The following is a 19,430-nucleotide window of genomic DNA, read 5'->3' on the forward strand; positions in this document are numbered from 1 at the left end:
AAAGGGACCACAGTCCTCTGGCACTATCATGGTAAAGAATTTCATTGAGCTATCTAATGAGGCACTGAACATTATAGAAAACAGAATTAGAGTGATCCTATCCATTTGTTGTGGATTACTGTCATATCTAGAATTGAATCCTTGCAGAAAAATTCAGAAATATGTCCAGGGTTTTCATTTAATCAGCAGTCACTTCACTTGAGGATGCATCATTTTATGAAGGCCTTGTTGCCACTATAAGGGTTTTGTTGACTGATGGTTAGACTTTCTCTTTCTCTCAACAGAAATATCAAGAAGCATCTATAGCATAGAAGGGACTCAGTGAATGTATGCAATAGAAAAATTAATATTAAGAGAAAGAATGACTGTTAAATCCAGTCCTTTGAAAAGTTAAGTCTTGTTTAGCGTCTCAGTAGAAAGAGATGGCTGAAAATAATCTATTTTGTTTGAATTGAGGAAGCTGAGCATTACTGCAGCAACTTAAGAAAAACCCTCTTAACTTCCTGGAAACTGAAAGAATTTTTTTTTTTTGAAGAAGTAATTGTCTCTGACATCACTAAACTGCATAGGGACTTTGCGAGTGGTTAGTTTGGGGTAACAGAGGAAGCAACTCCTTCACAGATAAGCAGGCAGTGCAATGTATGTGCCTAGTTATTCTCCTTTTTGGTTCAAGTTGGGCTGAGAAATTCTTTTGCAGACAGATAACACTTATTTTGCTTTCCAGAGAGAGACACATGCTGTTTCATAAGGATACGCCTGATTTCCAGAAATAAACATGTGTTTGTGGCTTAAACTCTTAGCATTTGGCGTTGCAATTCTGAGACAGGATGCTTTTATCAAAGGTAGGTAGCAACTGATATTTCTTTCTATCATTTTGATCCCTTAATGTCCTCTGTAGAATAAAACAAATGAAAAGATTCGCAAAGTGGAGGAAGAACGTCTTTGTCAGAAACCAGAATATAACTGTATGCTATGGTGTCAGAACGTAGATCGGGAAGATTGATGCATGATGTACAAGGCTAAAATGTCTTCCGCGTGTAATACGTGAGAGTTATATGAACCATGAAAAAACCCCATATTTGTAGTTGTATTTAAAAAAGAATACATTTAGATCTCTTATGTGAACCTGTTCAATACAGTTTTTATGTTTTATCTCATGATGCAGTACATTGTTTTCTGTGTTTAAATCCTTCAAGAAAAAGATCTTCCCATCCATTTTAGCCACTCCCTGATCTCAGAATCTGCTTACAGTTCCTCAAATTTTGATTTTTACTGCAGTGGGGTTAGTAAAAAAATCTAAACATTGTAAGTTAATCTCTGCAGTTTGGAAATTACTTATTTTATATTAATTTTATAAAATATGTTTTCTTAATTTATTTAATATAAATTACTTCTTAAAGACCCTTCAGAATTTTTATTGTCTAATTACCCCACTGCAGGTGAATTTGTCACTTGACTGTTTTTTTAAATTTTATGAGAAAGATAGAGCCCAAAAGGTTGATCTCGCAAAACATGCTAGATGTGACAGATAATGTGAGTAGAAAGGAAAGCAATTAATTTTGATGTAATACTTTATATAAAGACAAAAATGGATCTGTGTTTTAGAAAATATTTTCTTGAGAAGAACATGTAGCATTCTATGTGTATGTACCTTCCATCAGTTTAGCTAGTTAATGTAATTTGGGGTAGTTGATGGCGGACACAAAAGCTTTTCTCTGAAGTGATGTTCATCTTAAAAAGTGGCTTCAAACATATATTCTGAAATGGCAGCAAATTATACACGGGGCTGAAACCTCTTTTCACGTACATTGAATTTATGCATGATTCGGTCATTGTGTCACTATAGAAACTCTAGGTTTATACTGATGTAAGTAAGAAAATGATCTGTCTAGTTGATAACCAGCTAAGAGGAGCAGTTGAAGCCTGAGCATTAGTTCCCTTGTACTTCGAAGTCTCTGAAGAGAGGCAGCACTGAATAAATCTGGTTGGTAGCTGTTGTACAGTATAAGAAAACAAGTGAATGCTGTACTGTAGAGGAAAAGAACAAAATTTCTTGCTCTTCCTGCCCCCCCTTTTTTTTTTGTGGTCTTTTTTTGTTTTTGTTAAATCTGCTGTCCTACTTTCCATTTTATAAGTCTTTCTGAGGCTTCCCACTGCTTTCTTTTCTCCAGAAAGGGCAGGTTACTGTCTGCTCTCTCAGCCACCTCCACAGTCAGTCGATGTGTAAGCTAACAGAGAGGGCTGGAAGACAGAAAGAGGGGTAGCAGTATTTTATTTCAAGTAATAGTTATTTTCTCTCTGTCCACACACAGTAGTCTAGCTCGAGCCAGTTCCTCTCTACATACTTCTACTAAACAGAAGAGTCTCATAGAAATGATAAGTTTTAATTCCTCTCTAGTACACTTAAAGCAATTAATGTTCTCATGCTGTAGTATCAAGTACACAACCTCACAGACCTTGTTTTTACCATGTACTTTGGCACAAAGATTGATTCTCCTGTCAGGGTGACAGAACCATTATACTTTATCTTTGCTGTGTAGATTACTCTGCCTCATAGCTATGGGCAACCAGGCAGTCTTCTAGGGAGGCGTTTGTTAATGGAGGAGCAACGTTCAGAAAAGGTGGTGTAGGCTTTGGGTTTATGGCAAGAACAATTTTTGGGCTCTTGTTAGGAAGTGTTGGGTAAGCTTTTGGACTTGTTTTGTCATTAGTATTATTATTTTTCTCCAAGAGCCTACTGTATCTAGTGATTTTGAAGACCTAGCGGAAGAAATTTTAAGGTTGTCTAACTTCCACTGCCAAGTGCAGACATCCTGTAAAATATCTCTAATTTGCTGTAATCACCAAGCCACTTTCAAGAGCATCAAACTACATTAAAATGAAAAAAAAGTTAGGACTATCTAGAGCCTGCACAAAGGCCTTTTCGCTATGTAAAGCCCCCAAATAAAAGGCATGTATGCAGCTGGTTATCTTGGTAAGAAATGGACGAGTAATGGTATTTGTGGATGTACCCATACATACCAATACATGGTACCAATGAATACCAAACGTGGAGTTCAATCTGTCCTTGTAAACATTTGCACTGCTGAAACATCCCATTAAATGAATCAGTGTTTTGTGCACTATTTGTTAGTCTTTTATCTCTACTTACATGGAATAGCTAGCTTTACTAAAATCTTTAGTTGCCAGATGTGTGCTTCTCAAAATCTTTAAGTGTAAAAATTTATAACATGACATCTTCTAATGCCTAGGCAGACTTCCCCATCAAATAAGATATGCTGTTGTACCTGATAAAATGCATCAATGCCTGTTTATAAAAAAAAAACCACAAATGCAAAACCCAAAAAAACCAACCCCAAAAATAACCCAATAAAAAACCCCTAACTTCAACAATCCCCTCCAAAACAAAAAACAAACAAACAAATAAAAAAAACCAACCAAAACCAACCCAACAGGAAAAAACCCTTTGCTTCCATCTAGAAAAAAGAAAAAGAAATGCTTGCAGGATAAGCACTTTTTTTTTTCATTAGGTCATTAATTCAGGTTCCTCCCACACCCTCCACAAAAGCATTCGCAATTTGACAGCTTTCAAAAGCCTTCACCCACTTCTGAGCCACTTCCTTTATTTCAGGAAACTAAATAATTACTTGGTAGTTTTGGGTGTGGCTTTTATTTTCCAAGTTGAAAGTACCAAGCTTTGGCAGGCACCTGAAATCTGGGGCCTTGAAGTCTCCATGCCCAACAGCTGTGGAGCTTTCCACCTGGAAGTGTTATGTTTTCTTCCCACAGACATCAGCATCAGTATAGCTCCTCCTGTAGCTTTGACTTTCTGTGAAAAGTTTTTTCACAGATTGGTCTATCCCTTTGGAAAGAGTGGCAGACCTAATCTTTAAGTAGCAGAACTTAGTAATATTGGCTCATTTTATGTGTAGGGTAAAGAATACGGGGAATTGCTCTGGCAGGAGGATAGGTAAAACAAAGTGAAGTGAAGGCTTTAGAGCACTGCCTCTGATGTTTTCCTCTTATGGATGCCTGACTGCAGCTTCTGTTTAGGACTGTATCATATTATCTTTTTTTTTTCAGTGGTGCTTTCTGAAATACATACCCCAGAGTCCTGCACTCAAGGACCTCTTAATAATTTGAAATGAATTATATGCTTTTCATATCTTGCGCAGTTCCAAGACTTTATTCAAAATTAACTGAGAGCTTGCGTATGCACAGGGGTGCAGGCAGTCCTGCTCAATTCCTGGGCTGGCTAGACACAAACTTCCAGTTCTAAACTGGTTCAGCTTCATTACAGTGTTGTACCTAAACCACCAGCAGGACAAATATTAATCAGAGCACAGCAGCACACTAGCATAGCTACAGAGTTTCTGGACTAGAATTAGATACTTGATTTGGACCAAACATGTAATTTTCTTTATCTGTTCACCTAGACCTGCACAAACATAACAAGCAGATGGCTGGGTTGTTAGTATGATATGTTGATTATAACTGCAGATAGGGCAAGAGACATTGATCCTGGACTAATGGGTCTTTCTTACATAGTATGGAAGACATTTGCTAGTCATTCTGTATTCACTCACATCAGTATATTGACATACCGAGAATGCTTTACCAGAATAGACTTAAAGCCACAAAATTGCCATGCAGAGACCAGTTCTAGAGAAAATCCAGGACTTGGTGGCATGGTGTGTTGGAACGACTTCATTTAGTTCTAATTTGGTGAACTTACATTTATATATTTAGGCTCTGAAGAATAAATTAACAGTGAGAGGCTTAGAAACTTTGCATATATAATGAGATAAGGCAGGAGAAGTGGGGCGAGGAAATAGGATGAAGTGGCTTTTCAAAATATTCCTAGTATCAGGAATCAAGCTCTGTTTTTCTGACTTCCATGATCTATCTACAGAACTGCCTGCTTCCCTGGGATCATGTGTATGCATTAAACAAGGAGGCAGTCTCCACACTGAAATTGTGAATGCATTGTATATAGTGAATGCATTGTATATAGTGCATGAAAATTATCCTGTTTTCTTTTCCTGTGCAGCTGCATTGTGGTATATGCGGTACCATGCTGGGAGCAAGGAAAGGAGAACAGCAGGCTATGAAAATATTCTGTCCTCTGTTTATATTCTTGATCTAGTTTTAAGAGTTAATATTCATATGCATACATCTGGCCCACAAGGAATGCAGAGAAAATTAGCCCACAATGAACTCTGCTGTCATGGCTTGACTTCTCTTCGTACTCATTCAGAGTACCTCATTTAGAGTAAGCTTGAGTGTCTCTGCATTACCCCATATTTTGCAGCACAGACTTGCCCTGAGTCTTTGCACTGTCACTCCCCTTCTTTTGGGTGGCTGTTCCTCTTGTGCTGCCAGCCCTGAGGGTGAGAACCACAGGGGAGCTCAGCACAGGGGTGGCTGCAGAGATGGCACCTGAGACAGCAGATGAGCGAGAGGCATTGCAGGAAGGTGTCATGTGCTGTGCAAGGCTTGCTAGCATGAGTTCAGCTCTTTGTGCTTTACAGGAATGTAACAGCTTAGGGCTGGACTGGATGTCTGTGCCCTGCTCAAGACAGACATGCCCTTTGAGCTGGCTGCTGGGGCTGTGACTGCCAGCGCTGCCTGGGAGACAGCGATTGTCCCTGAGCTCTGCTGCTTTCTGCATCATGCGGACATGTCTGTTGTTCACATTTCATCATCTTTAATTGTATGTAACTAGAAATCAAGCCGTTATTTTTTTCAGGCAAACTTATGGACTACAGATCATCCAAAACGTTTAGGGGGAAATAGTTTACTCTCTTCAAAGGTCAGTTTGGGCCCTGAAGCACTTCTGTGCAAAAAATGCTAAAAAGGTTTAAAGTGGCAAAAATGACTTCCTCTGGTAAACATCAAGATTAAAATAACAGATACAGTTGCGAAAGCTGGTTTTTTTTCCCCAGCAACTTTACTGTCTCTCAGACTGTTGTACTGTGTGTCCTGATGTATTTCCAGGCTATCTATACACTCGCAAACAGATCTTGTTCGCCAGTGTTTCAGTAACTGTTACAGCATTTTATATATTTCCAGGCTTCCTTCCCTTTCAAGTAAAGCATTTTGGGGCCTTCAGTACCAGGATTTTAGAAACTAGCCAAGCGCACTTCAGTGCTAGTTTATATTATCCATAGTGTTGTACAGCTAACAGGATCCACTTCTTTTCTTTTATACCACTACTTCGCAGTACTGTTCTTCCAGTTATTCCATCTGTGTCAGTGCCTCCTCAGCTAGCCTGCTTGCTTAGGTTTCTATTCTCTAGTTTCAAAGACTTCTCTTACAATCTGTCTGTTCTTCACTCATAATCCCACCACCCTGCACAGAGCTCTGGAGGTATCTTTCGTTGTACATGAATGACTTCTTTGTTGTTGTTGCAAAAACGTGGACTCCATGGAGCAATATTTTTAATTGCCTTTTGAAATACGATCTTTTCCTGACAAAAAGCAGAAATAATCAAACTAGCTGTCTAACAGAAAAATGAAGCCATACAACGAAACTTTCTGTACAACATATAAGGAAATAGCAGTTTGTTAAACAAAGCATATATGTCCTATATGAGCTGAAGGATTTTACACTCAGGGAAATGTAATACAATACAGAGACTCAGCTGAGACAGTACAAAAATATATGGCTAGTAAAGCCTTTCCAGGTAATCATATACGTTGCAGAAGCTGTGTATGGAATATTTAAGATAGTATTAGTCCCTGAACTGTTTCTGGATACTTGTGCGTTAAGACACATATAGGTGGAAAAAAGGGTAGGATAAATGGTAGAGCATAGTCAAGGTTCTAGAATAAGATATGAGAGACAGAAGTCAGCTGCAGTCTAGGCAGTCTCAGAAACTCATGGTGTGAAGTGTTAAGTCATTTTCATTTCTCCAGATCTCGGTTTCATCATCTGATAAGTTGAAGGTAGTAACACTTACCTTGTTGCAAAATGTAGAGTCATAATTCCTTAAATATTCTGAGGGATGCTTGACTCTTGCAACCTGTAAACTGCCACAAATTAATCTGAAGAAACTGGGTTTGCATTAAAGTATTTTGAATAGTTTATCTGAGCAAAGAAAATGAAAGTATGAAACAAATGACTTGTGCATAAGTTTCTACCTTGTTCTCAGTCCTAAAGCACAGGTGTTGTCAATGGGGAGCCGATACTTTTGTGCTGAGTAAGAACAACCCATACTGTGCTTAATTTAATTAATTCTCTAAAACATGATCACATCATCTGTAGTCTCCGTTGGTCAACGAGTCCTTATAAGACACAAGAACAGGACTGCCAGATTTTTACTTCCTGTGTCTGCAGATGAGACGAGAAGGTGTGCTAAATGGACCATAGCTGCAAAAGGCTTCAGTTACAAAGCATCCTCCACACTTGGGGGTAAATACAATAGTGAGCCTGTCTAGTAAATTAGGTGTTTTAGGAGTCTCAGTGGTAGCATTTATAAACATAAACCACCTGTTCTAGAGAAATGCAGGCCAAGCTGACTCTCATCAGCCTATGATTTAAAATTATATGCTTGCATAGTTGAGGAAAGGTGACCAATGTTGCTACTGCAGCAGTTTAGTTAATCTTCTGGAGGTTGACCTATATAGAAAATGAATGCAGAGTCACATGTATATACACCTTAGAGGAATACTTTGGTTTTAGTGAGTTATGGATAGAGTATCTGGAGGATTTCTTTATTCATATCACTCTTTCTTGGAAGAACCTAAATGATAATGAAACATATTTTTAAAATTATGTGTAAGTTTTTTTTACATGATCCCTGATGACAGTGAGAGATTGTCTGGGTCTCTTGTAAGCAATCTACAAGTTTCCTCATCCCCAAATAATACATGTGAATGTGCATGCCTGTGTCATGTATCTGTGTGTGTGAGTAGAAGTATAACATTTGATACCTGAGACTGCCCAATAAGTACATGAAAATACTTGGCCTTGCTTGCAGTTTCATTAATGCTTCTGCGCTCATCTGTGCTACCTCAACAGAAATGAAAGACTTTTCTACATCCTGTACACACCTGCAGCCTAGTGTGTTAGTCTGAAGTATGAAATGTGGTTGAGGTTTGAGGGAAAGATGTGAAACAGCAGTAAAAAATACGCCTTAGTACAACTTAGTAGCATTTCTGATTTTGCTGTCCTAGTCTGCTAATCAAATGACTTAGAAATAAACATTTCTGAGGGCAACCCAATACACTCACTCTCACTCTCAGAAAATGTAAGGAATAATAACAACTTAAGCCAGTGTCAACTTACATACTAACAGTTCAGAAGGTTTACATTGGAATAGTGCTGAATACAAGGGAGGCAGCTCAAGGAAACAATCTGAGATCTATAGAGTTATTTATCCTTGGTATTAATGTATCAAAGTTTTGTAATACTTAAAGGTTTTGTCATACTTGGAGGTGAAACTTTCATAAAATCCAGTAATGTTTGGCCTTCTGATTTTAGCACTTTATATTTTCTGAATATTGGCCAGTTCGGCCATGAAGATTTAAAAGTGATAAAACAGATAATTTTGAATATGTAGTAAGATAGTATTTATAGAGGCGTGCCATTTATTGAAATCTAGCCTACAGATGCCTTTTGAATTAACACAGCGTGTATTAAGTTTGTTAGAAATCATAGAAGAGTTCAGGAGAAAAGGTCCCACAAAAATTCCAAGATTTGAGGATCAGATTATTCCAAAACCTAATAAAAAAATGGCAGCTGCATTTGTCTTCCTGCTGTGATTAAAGCTAGGCTTAAGGGCCTGCTAAGATGCAGTTTTGCACCACCCTGAGTAAACAGACAAGTGTTTGGTGCTGTAGCCGGTCTAAGTCCTTGAGCTAATGTTGGGAAGAGAGGCATTTATAATGTGGAAGTTGATTCTGCTCCAGACGTGTCAACAAGTGTGTCGTCATTGCAGGAGTGTGCCTTAAATGGCAAGTGAAGGCTTGCTTGCATACCACAGCTTCTAAAAAACACACTTCACTGAGCAACGAAGACCTTTTAATCACACCAAGCATGTCAGATATGCCATTTTCAGCTGCTCTCTCTGCAGTTGATGCTGTTTCTCTTTGCAATAGAATTGCTGTTCACCTAAGCCTCACCTCAGTGGTGACGTCAGTGGAAAGTCTGAAGAGGCTTCCAAGTGTCTTAACAGGATTTATTTTATCTTTGTGGTTTTTCACTGTGTTTTGTTGAATTTTGTTTGGCTTTATATTAGAACAGGAAAAAGTCCAGTTTTTCCTTTTTTTAACCTACTGGGGGTCTTCAGATTCAAATTTCTTCTTTCCTGTTAGCTGCCCTGAGAAAGCTGTTTGGATGACAAAACAACGCCAGTTTTGACTGTAAGCTCCAAAACACTTGAGAACTGTTTATTCATAGAAGAAACTGATCAGACTTTCAGAATACCTCCATGTGTTTGTCACTGAGATGATGTGAAAAATTGGAGTGTGCAGCTGCAAGTTAATATTTGCTGAAAATTTTTCCTCAAGTTATGAATACTTGAACCCTTGGAAAGTAAGGAAGGGCTTGCTCCCGTGTGTGTGTGATGGTCTGACCTGCGTGTACAGTAGGGCTACTGGCCACAGTCATGATCAAGCATTCTTGTTGGGCCAGGTGCTATACAAATGTAGGACAAAATGTGATCTTGTCCGCAAAGGGTTTATGATGTGATTCTGGACAGCATGGATACTTTTTGAAAAGTAATGGTATAAAGCAAGAAAAAAGACAGATAAGGGAAAAGTAATAGTAGAATTTGTGCCCAGCCAAAGAGCTTGCATAATCCCCCATGCTATTTATTTCTTTCCCTGAGAAAGGGACATACTATAACATCTTATTCAAAGCAGCATAAAACTGAATAAATTATTCCCTGGATCCAAAATAAACTCTCCTACATGGGTCCGTGTATTGCAGGTCTCACACTGTGCTCTTATAACTTCTTTACGTGACAACAACTGAAGCACATATTTGAGGAAGATAACTCTTCAAGATAAAGCTGCTGCAGATAAAAACTTATGATGCTCCAAAGCTCCTCTCTTGCTATATAGAAACAATTAAAAATTGGGTCACATACAAAGGCACTATATCTATTTGCAATGATTATTTTCTCTAGCTGTTTGATCCTTTTATTAACATATTGCGTTCTCTCACCAGTGAGTGAAATATAGTAAACAAACAACAGAACGTGTAGATGATGTGTTACAAACACACACATGCATTCACTATCTTGTATGGGAGAGCATATAATCTCACCCCTCTGACTCTCAATTCTTGTAGCAGATACTCTATCTGCGGGAGATGAGCTAACATGAACAGCATTTGTATATGAAAGAGAGGGACCACATTCTATTCTGTTCAGTTCAGAGAAATTTATGTTCTGTTCAGCATTCTCATATCTAAGTGCTCATAAATAGTAATAGCAATAATAAATTAATTTTCACCTGTAATTGGCCTAACAGATTTATTTAGACTGAAAAAAAAAAATCACAATATAACTCTTTCCTCTTGAAAAAAGCAAGGAGAAAGAAATACAGAACTTACGAGTTTTCTGAATATCAGATGGTGAACTCTGTAGACACAAGCTCTGGGAATTGCCTGCATTTAATTCAAATGTGACCTGGATCCATATTACAGTATACAATATTCTTTTGAAATATTTATTGAACTCTACAGAGGTGGTCTGTGGGTTTTGGTTGGTGGTTGTTTGTTTTTGGTTTTTTTTTTTTTTTTTGTGTGTGTGTAATTGGTTGTAATTCATTTGCTGAGTTGGAGTTCAGGGTCATAAGGACTTTTGGGTTCTAGATGGCTGCAAGTTTGAGTGAAAAGGTTTTGTTGTGAAATGCTAAGGGTTTGAAATAGCAGTGTTTGCTATTACAGTAGTTGATCATAAGATACATCTGTGAGAAAGTCTTGAATTAAGCTGATTTATTGTGTAATAACTGTTTAATGATATTGTCTTTCCATAAAATCTGAGCTCTATCTGTTATGTCAGGTTGTCCTTGTGGCAAAGAACAACCACAGGTAGCAGGAAACAGGTACATAATTGTACATCCTTTTTCTAAAAAAAAATTACTTAAAATATTTATGGTAGTCATTGAAAAGTCTTTGAAATGATTGATTGAGTGATAAATCTTCTACTTGATAGCTGATGTCAGATCTTTACAGTGTTAGTGGATGCAATCAGCATCTTTTTAGTGGAATTTTCTGTCGTTATAAGAATTAATGTTTAGAAAGAAGTTCTGATCGGATATGAAGCCAAATGAGGGGAGATCAGTGTTGTGGGACAAGGAGTCAGGATGTGATGGTACAGCTATTCCTACCACAAAGCATCAGAGGAAGGATGATGGAACTGTTTTAAGAAAAGAGATTGGATGCTGGGACTGAGATGGTATTGGGGACAGAGCAGCTGAAAGGAGTGGGAGAGAGAAATACACAAAAAACTGATAGCCTCTACTTCATACTACAAAGCCTGAGATGATAGCAGCCAAAATCCCTGAATTTCACCACTCCTGTGCTGTCGGCAAATATCTGCAAAACTCATTGATGAAAGTCTTCTAGCACTGTCCCACACAGAAGATGAAAATATCCTAATGCTATCAGTACTCCCTTAACCCCAAGGGGTGGAACTGAGCTATGAGATATACATGTCCCAGTCCTGCTCATAAAGCCTGAGGAGAGCAGCATTGTGCCCTTTCATAGTTTCTGACTTTTTTTTTTGAAGGTGGAATATGTTTTTAAAGACTAAGAAATCACATGTTCAGGGTGACATGAAGGTTATGAAGCTAAGTACCCAGTTTTTAGGAGGTAACTTTGTCTCTATATGGGAGTTTTTACTGTCACATACCATTTTTCCACTACAGGATTCTCTTCTCTTCTCTGTGTAGAGAATAAAAATATATATTAAGTGTATTATTATATCTGTGTTGGTCAATGTATAGCTCAGGCTGTATTTACAGAATTACTATTCAAAACACTGCATCTAGAAGTATTAGTTTCTTTTTAAGGTTTTTGATGATGGTGCTCATCTTCTGTAGCTAAGTGCTATGCACACATGGATTTTCATTTTTGTGATGACAAAATGATCCAAAGAGAAAATCAATCTATTGACTCAGAAAGCTTAATCTGAGACAAGCACCATTGTCGTTAAAACACCCCTTACATCAGTTAATTTCAGTTAATCAGTTTTGAATGGTCACCGCTTCAGCGAATCAGATTGGTATAATTAAGATAAGAACCATTTAAATGCAGACCAATTATTAATGACTGCTGTATGGTAAATGAGTAGAAGTATATTTTGTAACATGATACAAGAATTCTGTGACAAGAGCTGGAATATTATCCTATTACCTAATCCAGCTTTTTACTACATAGCTACGAAATCTCTTTTCTTATTTGTGGTCCCCCGCCTCACTAACTCCATGGCTTATGCACTGAATTAGCTCTACAGGCAAAAGGTATCTTCATCGTGTGCTCTGGGGTATTTCTGTGCTGTCTGTAATCACAGAATGAAAGACCTTCGTGAAAAGAAAAGAACTAGGGCTTTGCACTGGCAATACAAAAACAGACATTTGCCAACTCTTGAACTTTTGCTCCCGAGACAATGTCTTTTGGAACAGCTTACGTGTGTACAATTTTGTTACAAAATAGTCAATGTATATTGTGAAAAACACATGTATCTGTGACTTTCCAGGGTGTAATTCTGTGCTGAAGTTCTCCTGACAATGTTGTAAATGAAGCAAATCAAGCTTTTTCATAGCTAGTTTTCCAATATTTGGAACAGAATTTAAGAACTATTACTGAAATGCTGGGTTGTTGTGTTGTGTTGACGTGTTTTATGCTTTTTGGTTGGTTTTTTTTTTGTTCATGTTTTGGATTTTTTTGGCTTGATTTTTTTTTGGGGGGGGTGGTTTGTTGGTTTTTTTTGGTTTGTTAGCTTGTTGGGGCTTTTGTTTTGTTTTTTTTTATTTTTGTTGGGTTGTTCTTTGTTTTGTTTTTTTTGTTAAAACACCTAGTGGGGTCTAGTTAAACATTCAGTTCTTTGCAGTAATGTAGTGCCAAACCTGCCACATTCCTGCATCTCTTGATCAAGGCAACCCATTGGTAGTTGTATTTCCTACTTATTTCTGAGGATTACAATTGTTTCTTTTATTTATGTGCATGAAGGTGACTTGTATCATGTTAGTGTTATCATTATTTTTATATTGCTTTCAGTTAGTAGTATCAAAATGGACATTGCATTTGTTGATTTTATTTATTTGACAAAGGGCTTTAAATGTTGTTTTATGAAGCATTCCTGCAAAAAGGAGTGAAACATTTTAAAGTCGATGACACATTTAAAGTAGATCATATGAATATTGATAATGTTTACAACAATTTAAACCAGATCTGTGAAATGTGGAATTACAATTTTAGGAACATGCTAAGTTTCAGTTTGGATGAAGGGCAGTGTAATTCCCATTTAATAGAGCATAGAATTGAGATGGAAGTAGGAGGAAGATCCTACTGAAAGAACAATCTTATTGTACCTGTTTTGAGCTGTAGCTTTTATTTTTATATCATGAACACTTGTGAAGTGGATATTGGTAGGAAATTTAAATGCAAAATATTGTATAGAAATATTTTATATCTTTGCTTAGGTGTAAGAGTTGTTTGAGGAGAAAAAAGAAAACTGATTTGTTGCCTATTTTAAGTTTTCTAAGTTAAGATGTCAAGCAAATTTTGTGTTACTGCTGTAATGCCAAGATAAGCATTAAGTAATAAAAGAAAATATTTTGGACTCTTTGGGTCATGTTAGGGTCCCTGCAGAACAAACCGATTTTAGTCTTTCTGATAGCCACAGGAACCAGTGCAGAGCTTAGCTCTGCTGACTGGTTAGCTACTATTGACTGATCAGCTGCTTGGTCCCTTGTCTCCTGTCACCAACTCCAAAGCCAGGGAAGACCTGAATTGGGGGCTTACAGTGGAAGAAGCTGTGGAACCTGGTAAGATTGTAGTTTGAAGCACACTTATAGTCATGGAAATAATGTCCTTAATTTTCTTAGTGATTATATCTGATTCATTTTCAGGGAGAAACACTAACACCCTTGAACTGATTCATCAAGATAGGTAGCATCTTTGTCTCTAGATGAGTATGGAAAATTACCTGACCTTTGATGGATATTTTGATAAAAGCAGACACATAGGCCTAGGCTGAGTTTCCAGGAAGTGTAGGCAGAACACTATCATTCTTCCACTTATAACAAAGATTAAAGGCAATTCTTAAAGGGGAGGGGGAGGAATTCTTGCTCAGAGAAGTTGCTGAGAATGTCCCTCTTCACTAAAGGGGAAGCATATTGTGCAGAACAAATGCAGAGGGGAAGAAACAATGTCTAGTTAAGAAAAATACATTCTTTTTCCAGTCAGGAAGGCATGTCATTCATATATTAATAATGGTTAGAGCTGCACTACTGAAATGATTAGTGTCCCTTCAGAAAACTCTTACCTGGAGAAGCTTTCAAACTATGTTTGTGAGAGTTTTGCCTGAGAAAAAATAGCTTGTCTTTAAAATAAATGTTACTAAGATTTTACTAATTTCACTTATTTAAATCTGTGCCTTCAAGAAAGCAAAGACTTATTAACTAGTTTGAATTTGAGCCAACTTCAGTAGGATGAAAGTAATATACATCACTGTCAGGCTAGACACACAAGGCTTGATCCCTTAGCCACCGTATAGCCACCATTCAGGATTCCCAAACCGTTAATGGGATGACAGTTCTTTATAGAGTGTGATTTTTTTTGTATATGTATGTAAGTAGAAATACAATAACTCCTCTTATGTGCCGAAGGATTTAGAATAGATTTCTGCATTCTAGAATGTATCTAACCTTGATTATTTCGTACAAATATGAGTATTTTTGAGATAAACATAATGTCAGTGACCGTCATTTTTATCTTCTACGTGAGACAAAGAAATGTAATTTCCTTAAAAAAACCCATGGAACATTTTTCATTACAATATTACCTTGCAAAATATTTGTGTCATTAGAAGGAAAGTATATATTTGCAGAAACCAGGCCATGTATTTATTTTAGTAAGTGCTGCTCAACATCAGTTATTAAAGGAAATGCAAAAGAAAAGAGCCTTGGACACCTGTTCATCATAGCAAATTGTCACCTTGCAGAGCTGATATAAAATATTTCTGCTTCATAAATGGACTTCAGTGCACCTTCATAAATACCTTGCTGTTTCACAGAGCTCAAAACACTTTAGCAAAGAAAAGTCATTATTCCCAGGTTAAATGGAAACAGATCCAGAAAGCTGACTTCTAAAAGGTCACCTGGAAAGTTGTTGGACAAAAAGAAATACTCAGGAACTTTTGCTGACTAAGAAGCAAAAAAAGGAGAGGAAATGAAGACACAAGAAGAAGCATTTTTGAATTCAAACTTTGGGGTTGGTTGTTTGGGACAGTTATTTCATAAAGGAAGTCACATATTTTGTAGCAAACTCAAGCATAAAGTCATATTGAACAATGCAGAACAAGAGGACAGTGTAACATTGATTATTGTGTGAAATAAGCCATTAACTTAATGAACCTGTTAGTCAATCAACAAAGTGGTAGGATGCCTGTATATCACCTCAGCTAGTAGCACAAATCCTGGGTTAACCTTCTGCATATTACCTTCTGCTAACACTTACTTGTCACCCTACCAAAGGGTGAACACAAGAACTTAGTCTAATATTCAGCAACGACTGGTGGAGGAAGACATGAAGGTATTAATCCTTCTTCCTGGGAGAAGATTGCTGTCAGCTTCAAAAGAAAACTTCTGCCTAATTTCAGGCAGGAGCATCAAACTGAAGCATAAATGAAAGTGTGACTTGGACAGTGGGGTAAGATCAAAGGGTGGCACCTTTCAGATGTTCTGGAACATGAACGAGAGTAAATCAAGAGCAGGGTAATAACAAGATGCACTAGTAATTTTGCAGCAGGGGTCAGGACATTTAGCCTTTACATTTAATTTTATGATCTGGAATTATTGTGGTACTGCAGGAGGCAAATGCAAATGAGAATTAACATGATCAAGACTATAATGACAGGTCTTAGTGAGGCAGATTTCTACACAAGTTACCATCCACTCTCCTTGTAAAATAAAATTCAAACCCAAAATCAAAACTGTTCAGCCGTGCTGGTGATGCCTTAGGTCAGAGTGACACGTCTCTTTGAGTCCTGTTTCAATCTGGGCACATGTAATAGCTTTTGCACTGGAGGTGGAAGGTGTTGCAGAGTGCATGTGGTTGCAGTGCTGGTGCAGTCTTAAAGCCAGATGACAAGTCTCACTACAGGAAATGTGATCATTAAGGAAATGAGCTGTCACGAAATTCATTGTAATGCCATATTTCAGAACAAAAAGTACTTTAAAGGTTTTAGCCCCCAAACAAACTCAAAACCAAATCCCTATGACTTCTTATACTGAGACAGGAGATTTCACTCATAATGAAGAATGCTGGGAATGACTGATGTTGTGTGATGCTGAGTATTTGAAGCATTGGATGTTGGTTTCTTGTTCGCAGATACCATCTAGAAGCTTCACAGTGCAGTTGCTGGAGGAGAAGCCAGTTTGATCGCAAATAGATCCTAGCTTGGTCTTTCTGCTCATTATCTTTATGGTACACTCTCTTTTCATATGCCAGCTGTTGTTATAATATCAGAAATGCTTTCTGAATTTCAGTTGTTTGATGATTCTTTGCTAAAAATAATTAGATTTAATGTTATTTAAATGTGCAGTGTTTAAAATCTTCCTGTGCGTGTTTTTAATATTGCTTTTGATGCATTTATTAACGTAATGATCAAATTGGTTGCACCAGCACAGCTCATGCCTTCTTCATAAGTGAAGCCTTGCTATGAGGAAAATAGAGGAAGTCAAAAGATTCCTTAGAGTTTCTGAACTTGGACAGGAGTTGTCTGCATGCTACAGAAAAAGAATAAGGTTTAAACATCACACTGTAGACATTCTCCGGGTCTGGGGGGATTCGAGGGATTCTCTGGAGATGCAAGGGTTGTTCATCTTCTGCAAAACCCAATTCCTGCCACTTTCTGGGCTTGCAAGGCCAGAGGCACTTCAAGGACACATCCAGGTCCTTTGCACTAGTTTTGTACTGTCAGCAGGGTAATAATTAATCAGGATGTACTTTCTGTATTTCTTTATATAAATATACCTTTAAACCAGGGTAGGAACCCTTATTTTCAGTGGCACTTCTGATCTGTCTATCAGGGCAACTTTATTGAAATAAACTGATTTTTTTTTGCTCTTCTCTAATTTTTGTAATTCTGTTAAGCAGACAGAAATAATTATTTGTTGGGGGTTTTAATTTAAATTAAACTGTTTATGTTGATAGGAGTCTCTTTCAAAAGCTTAATAATGCAAGCTATGAAATAAAAAAATCCTTAAAAATTATAAGGTAGATAAGAAATATGATGTAATATGCCCAGGTGTAAACATCTTTGACTGGATATCTTCTGCAGGTAGTAATATGCTTTAAGCTTCCCCTTGCAGCCTTGGCCACGGGGACATCCTGGCACATGTTTCTACTCCCTTCCCTCCTGCACATTTAGGTTTCCTTCATGTAGCAACCAGAGTATGGCAGATGGAGGTGCTTCCCCTATGATGTCGGGTATGTTTCCTCTGGACCTGTAATCTTGGAAGCGTTTTCAGGTTTGTTGGTGTAGAGATAGTTATCTGTTTCTATTGATGCATTAAGGATGAGATCTGAGGCCACTTGGATGCCTCGTATCATACTGTGTCCAAACCTGTCAGTCAATGTATAATTTTTCCAGTGATGGCATTGCTCTCCTTGCAGTGAGTCACCACTTTTAATCGAAATATGGGCTTAGCTTAATATCATGTTGTAACTGACGCCTTTTTATAGAGAATAGATTCTACTTTAAGAAAAGCACACGTAACAATATGCAGATGCAGTAATTTGATTTTACCTCTGTCAGTTTTAAAGTTGGTCTAAAAAATCCTTTTCCATTTCATTCCCAGTGCACAGTAATCAAGTTTGCATTTGTCTTTTTGAGGACAAGACACACATTCATAGACTCTCACTGCAAATACTGTTAAGTTAGACTGGAAAATGGACTCACAAAGAAACAGAGTTAATTCACTCAGTTGTGTCAAGCTCCCGGTATACCTGACCAAAGGACTCCTTGTACAGTTTAAGGCCTTGGTAGAGATTTACCATGAAGGGCTCCTGTCTTATAACTACATATTTGTAGTTAGTATTATAAAAATTTATGCATTTTTGTTATTAGAAAATGAGAGATGTGAGGATGTGACATAAATGTAATGTCTTGCAAATAAATATGCTATCATCTAGGTATAACTTAAACAGAGTAAAAGTTAGATCTTCTCTGAAATCCCCAGTGCTATTTCTGCAGAATATGAGCACTAGTGTTCTCTGGGACAAGTGTTGTTTAGAAGTTAGCTCTAGGAGAAAGCATTTTAGAATGAACTGAAAGAAAATGTGAAAAATTAAACTGAAATCGTAGAAGCTGTAAGGAAATCATGTTAACACACTGTGGAACTGTATACCTAAGCCTAAATGGAGAGGGAGCAGTAAAGCCAGAGAAAAAAATAAAAGCTGGGTTATGAATGTTTGTTTAGGTACTGGATCTGTTCTTCTCAAGCTGGAAATCCATCTGAACTGATGCTAACTAAAGATAATATCAACTGCCATAGGTAAAATTCAAAATAATGGTTACCAAAATGAAGAAGAAAGTAATTCAGGAGATAACATAAAATGTAATAAATTAATAAATTATTCCAATGTATGAGAAAATCTGTGAATAACTTGGTGGGTCTTCCTAGATTGTTAAAAAGTAACAGGAGCAATCAAACAGAAGACTAAAGCCACCTTTTTACAAAGTTTTCATGCAGTTGGCCGAGAGAGATTCTGGTTCACTGTTTGAAAGTATGAGGCAATGTTAGAAACCAGGGTTGGCCCCAGTCTCTTAGTGGTGTGGGAAAGGAGGCACAGCAGTGTAACAGCACCAGGTGCTTGCTTCTGTGAGCGGTGGAGAAGAGAAGAAATGGGACCCATTGCCTTTTTTTTTTTTTTTTTTTTTTTTTAATGCTAGCTTTCCTTTTAGGAGAGGACTCTGCATAAAGCTTGTGAATGTTGTCTCTAGGAACTAAGCTTCAGAGCTGAATGATGTGGGATTCACCCAAAATTTCCTGAAGGACTTATGAATATGAATTTATAATAAAAATAAAAAACTCCCCAATCACCAGTTGCTATGGTGGAGGTAGTCAGTGTACTACAGTAATCATCCTTTTAAAGGTGGCTCTTTGGACTTTAGATCAATGAACCTTCAGTAATTAAAGAATACTTGAAATACTATAAAGGGGAAAAAAACACTTTGGATGTTTGTTCTG

The 19,430-nt window shown here is 37.4% G+C and overlaps 1 protein-coding gene across 4 annotated transcripts in view; it reads left to right on the top strand.

The window, feature by feature from the left end:
* The first annotated feature begins 567 nt into the window (after positions 1-567).
* PTPRC (protein tyrosine phosphatase receptor type C) overlaps positions 568-19,430 on the top strand; it is a 67,843-nt gene continuing 48,980 nt past the window's right edge. For all 4 annotated transcript variants that reach the window (XM_075097227.1, XM_075097229.1, XM_075097228.1 and 1 more), the window contains exons 1-2: positions 568-639; positions 725-842. In XM_075097227.1, coding sequence (XP_074953328.1) covers positions 776-842 — 67 coding nt within the window. In that variant the 5' untranslated portion in view covers positions 568-639; positions 725-775. The remainder of the gene's footprint in view (positions 640-724; positions 843-19,430) is intronic.

This window comes from Phalacrocorax aristotelis, chromosome 6 (genome assembly GCF_949628215.1).
Source record: "Phalacrocorax aristotelis chromosome 6, bGulAri2.1, whole genome shotgun sequence".
In the NCBI taxonomy this organism is placed as follows: domain Eukaryota; kingdom Metazoa; phylum Chordata; class Aves; order Suliformes; family Phalacrocoracidae; genus Phalacrocorax; species Phalacrocorax aristotelis.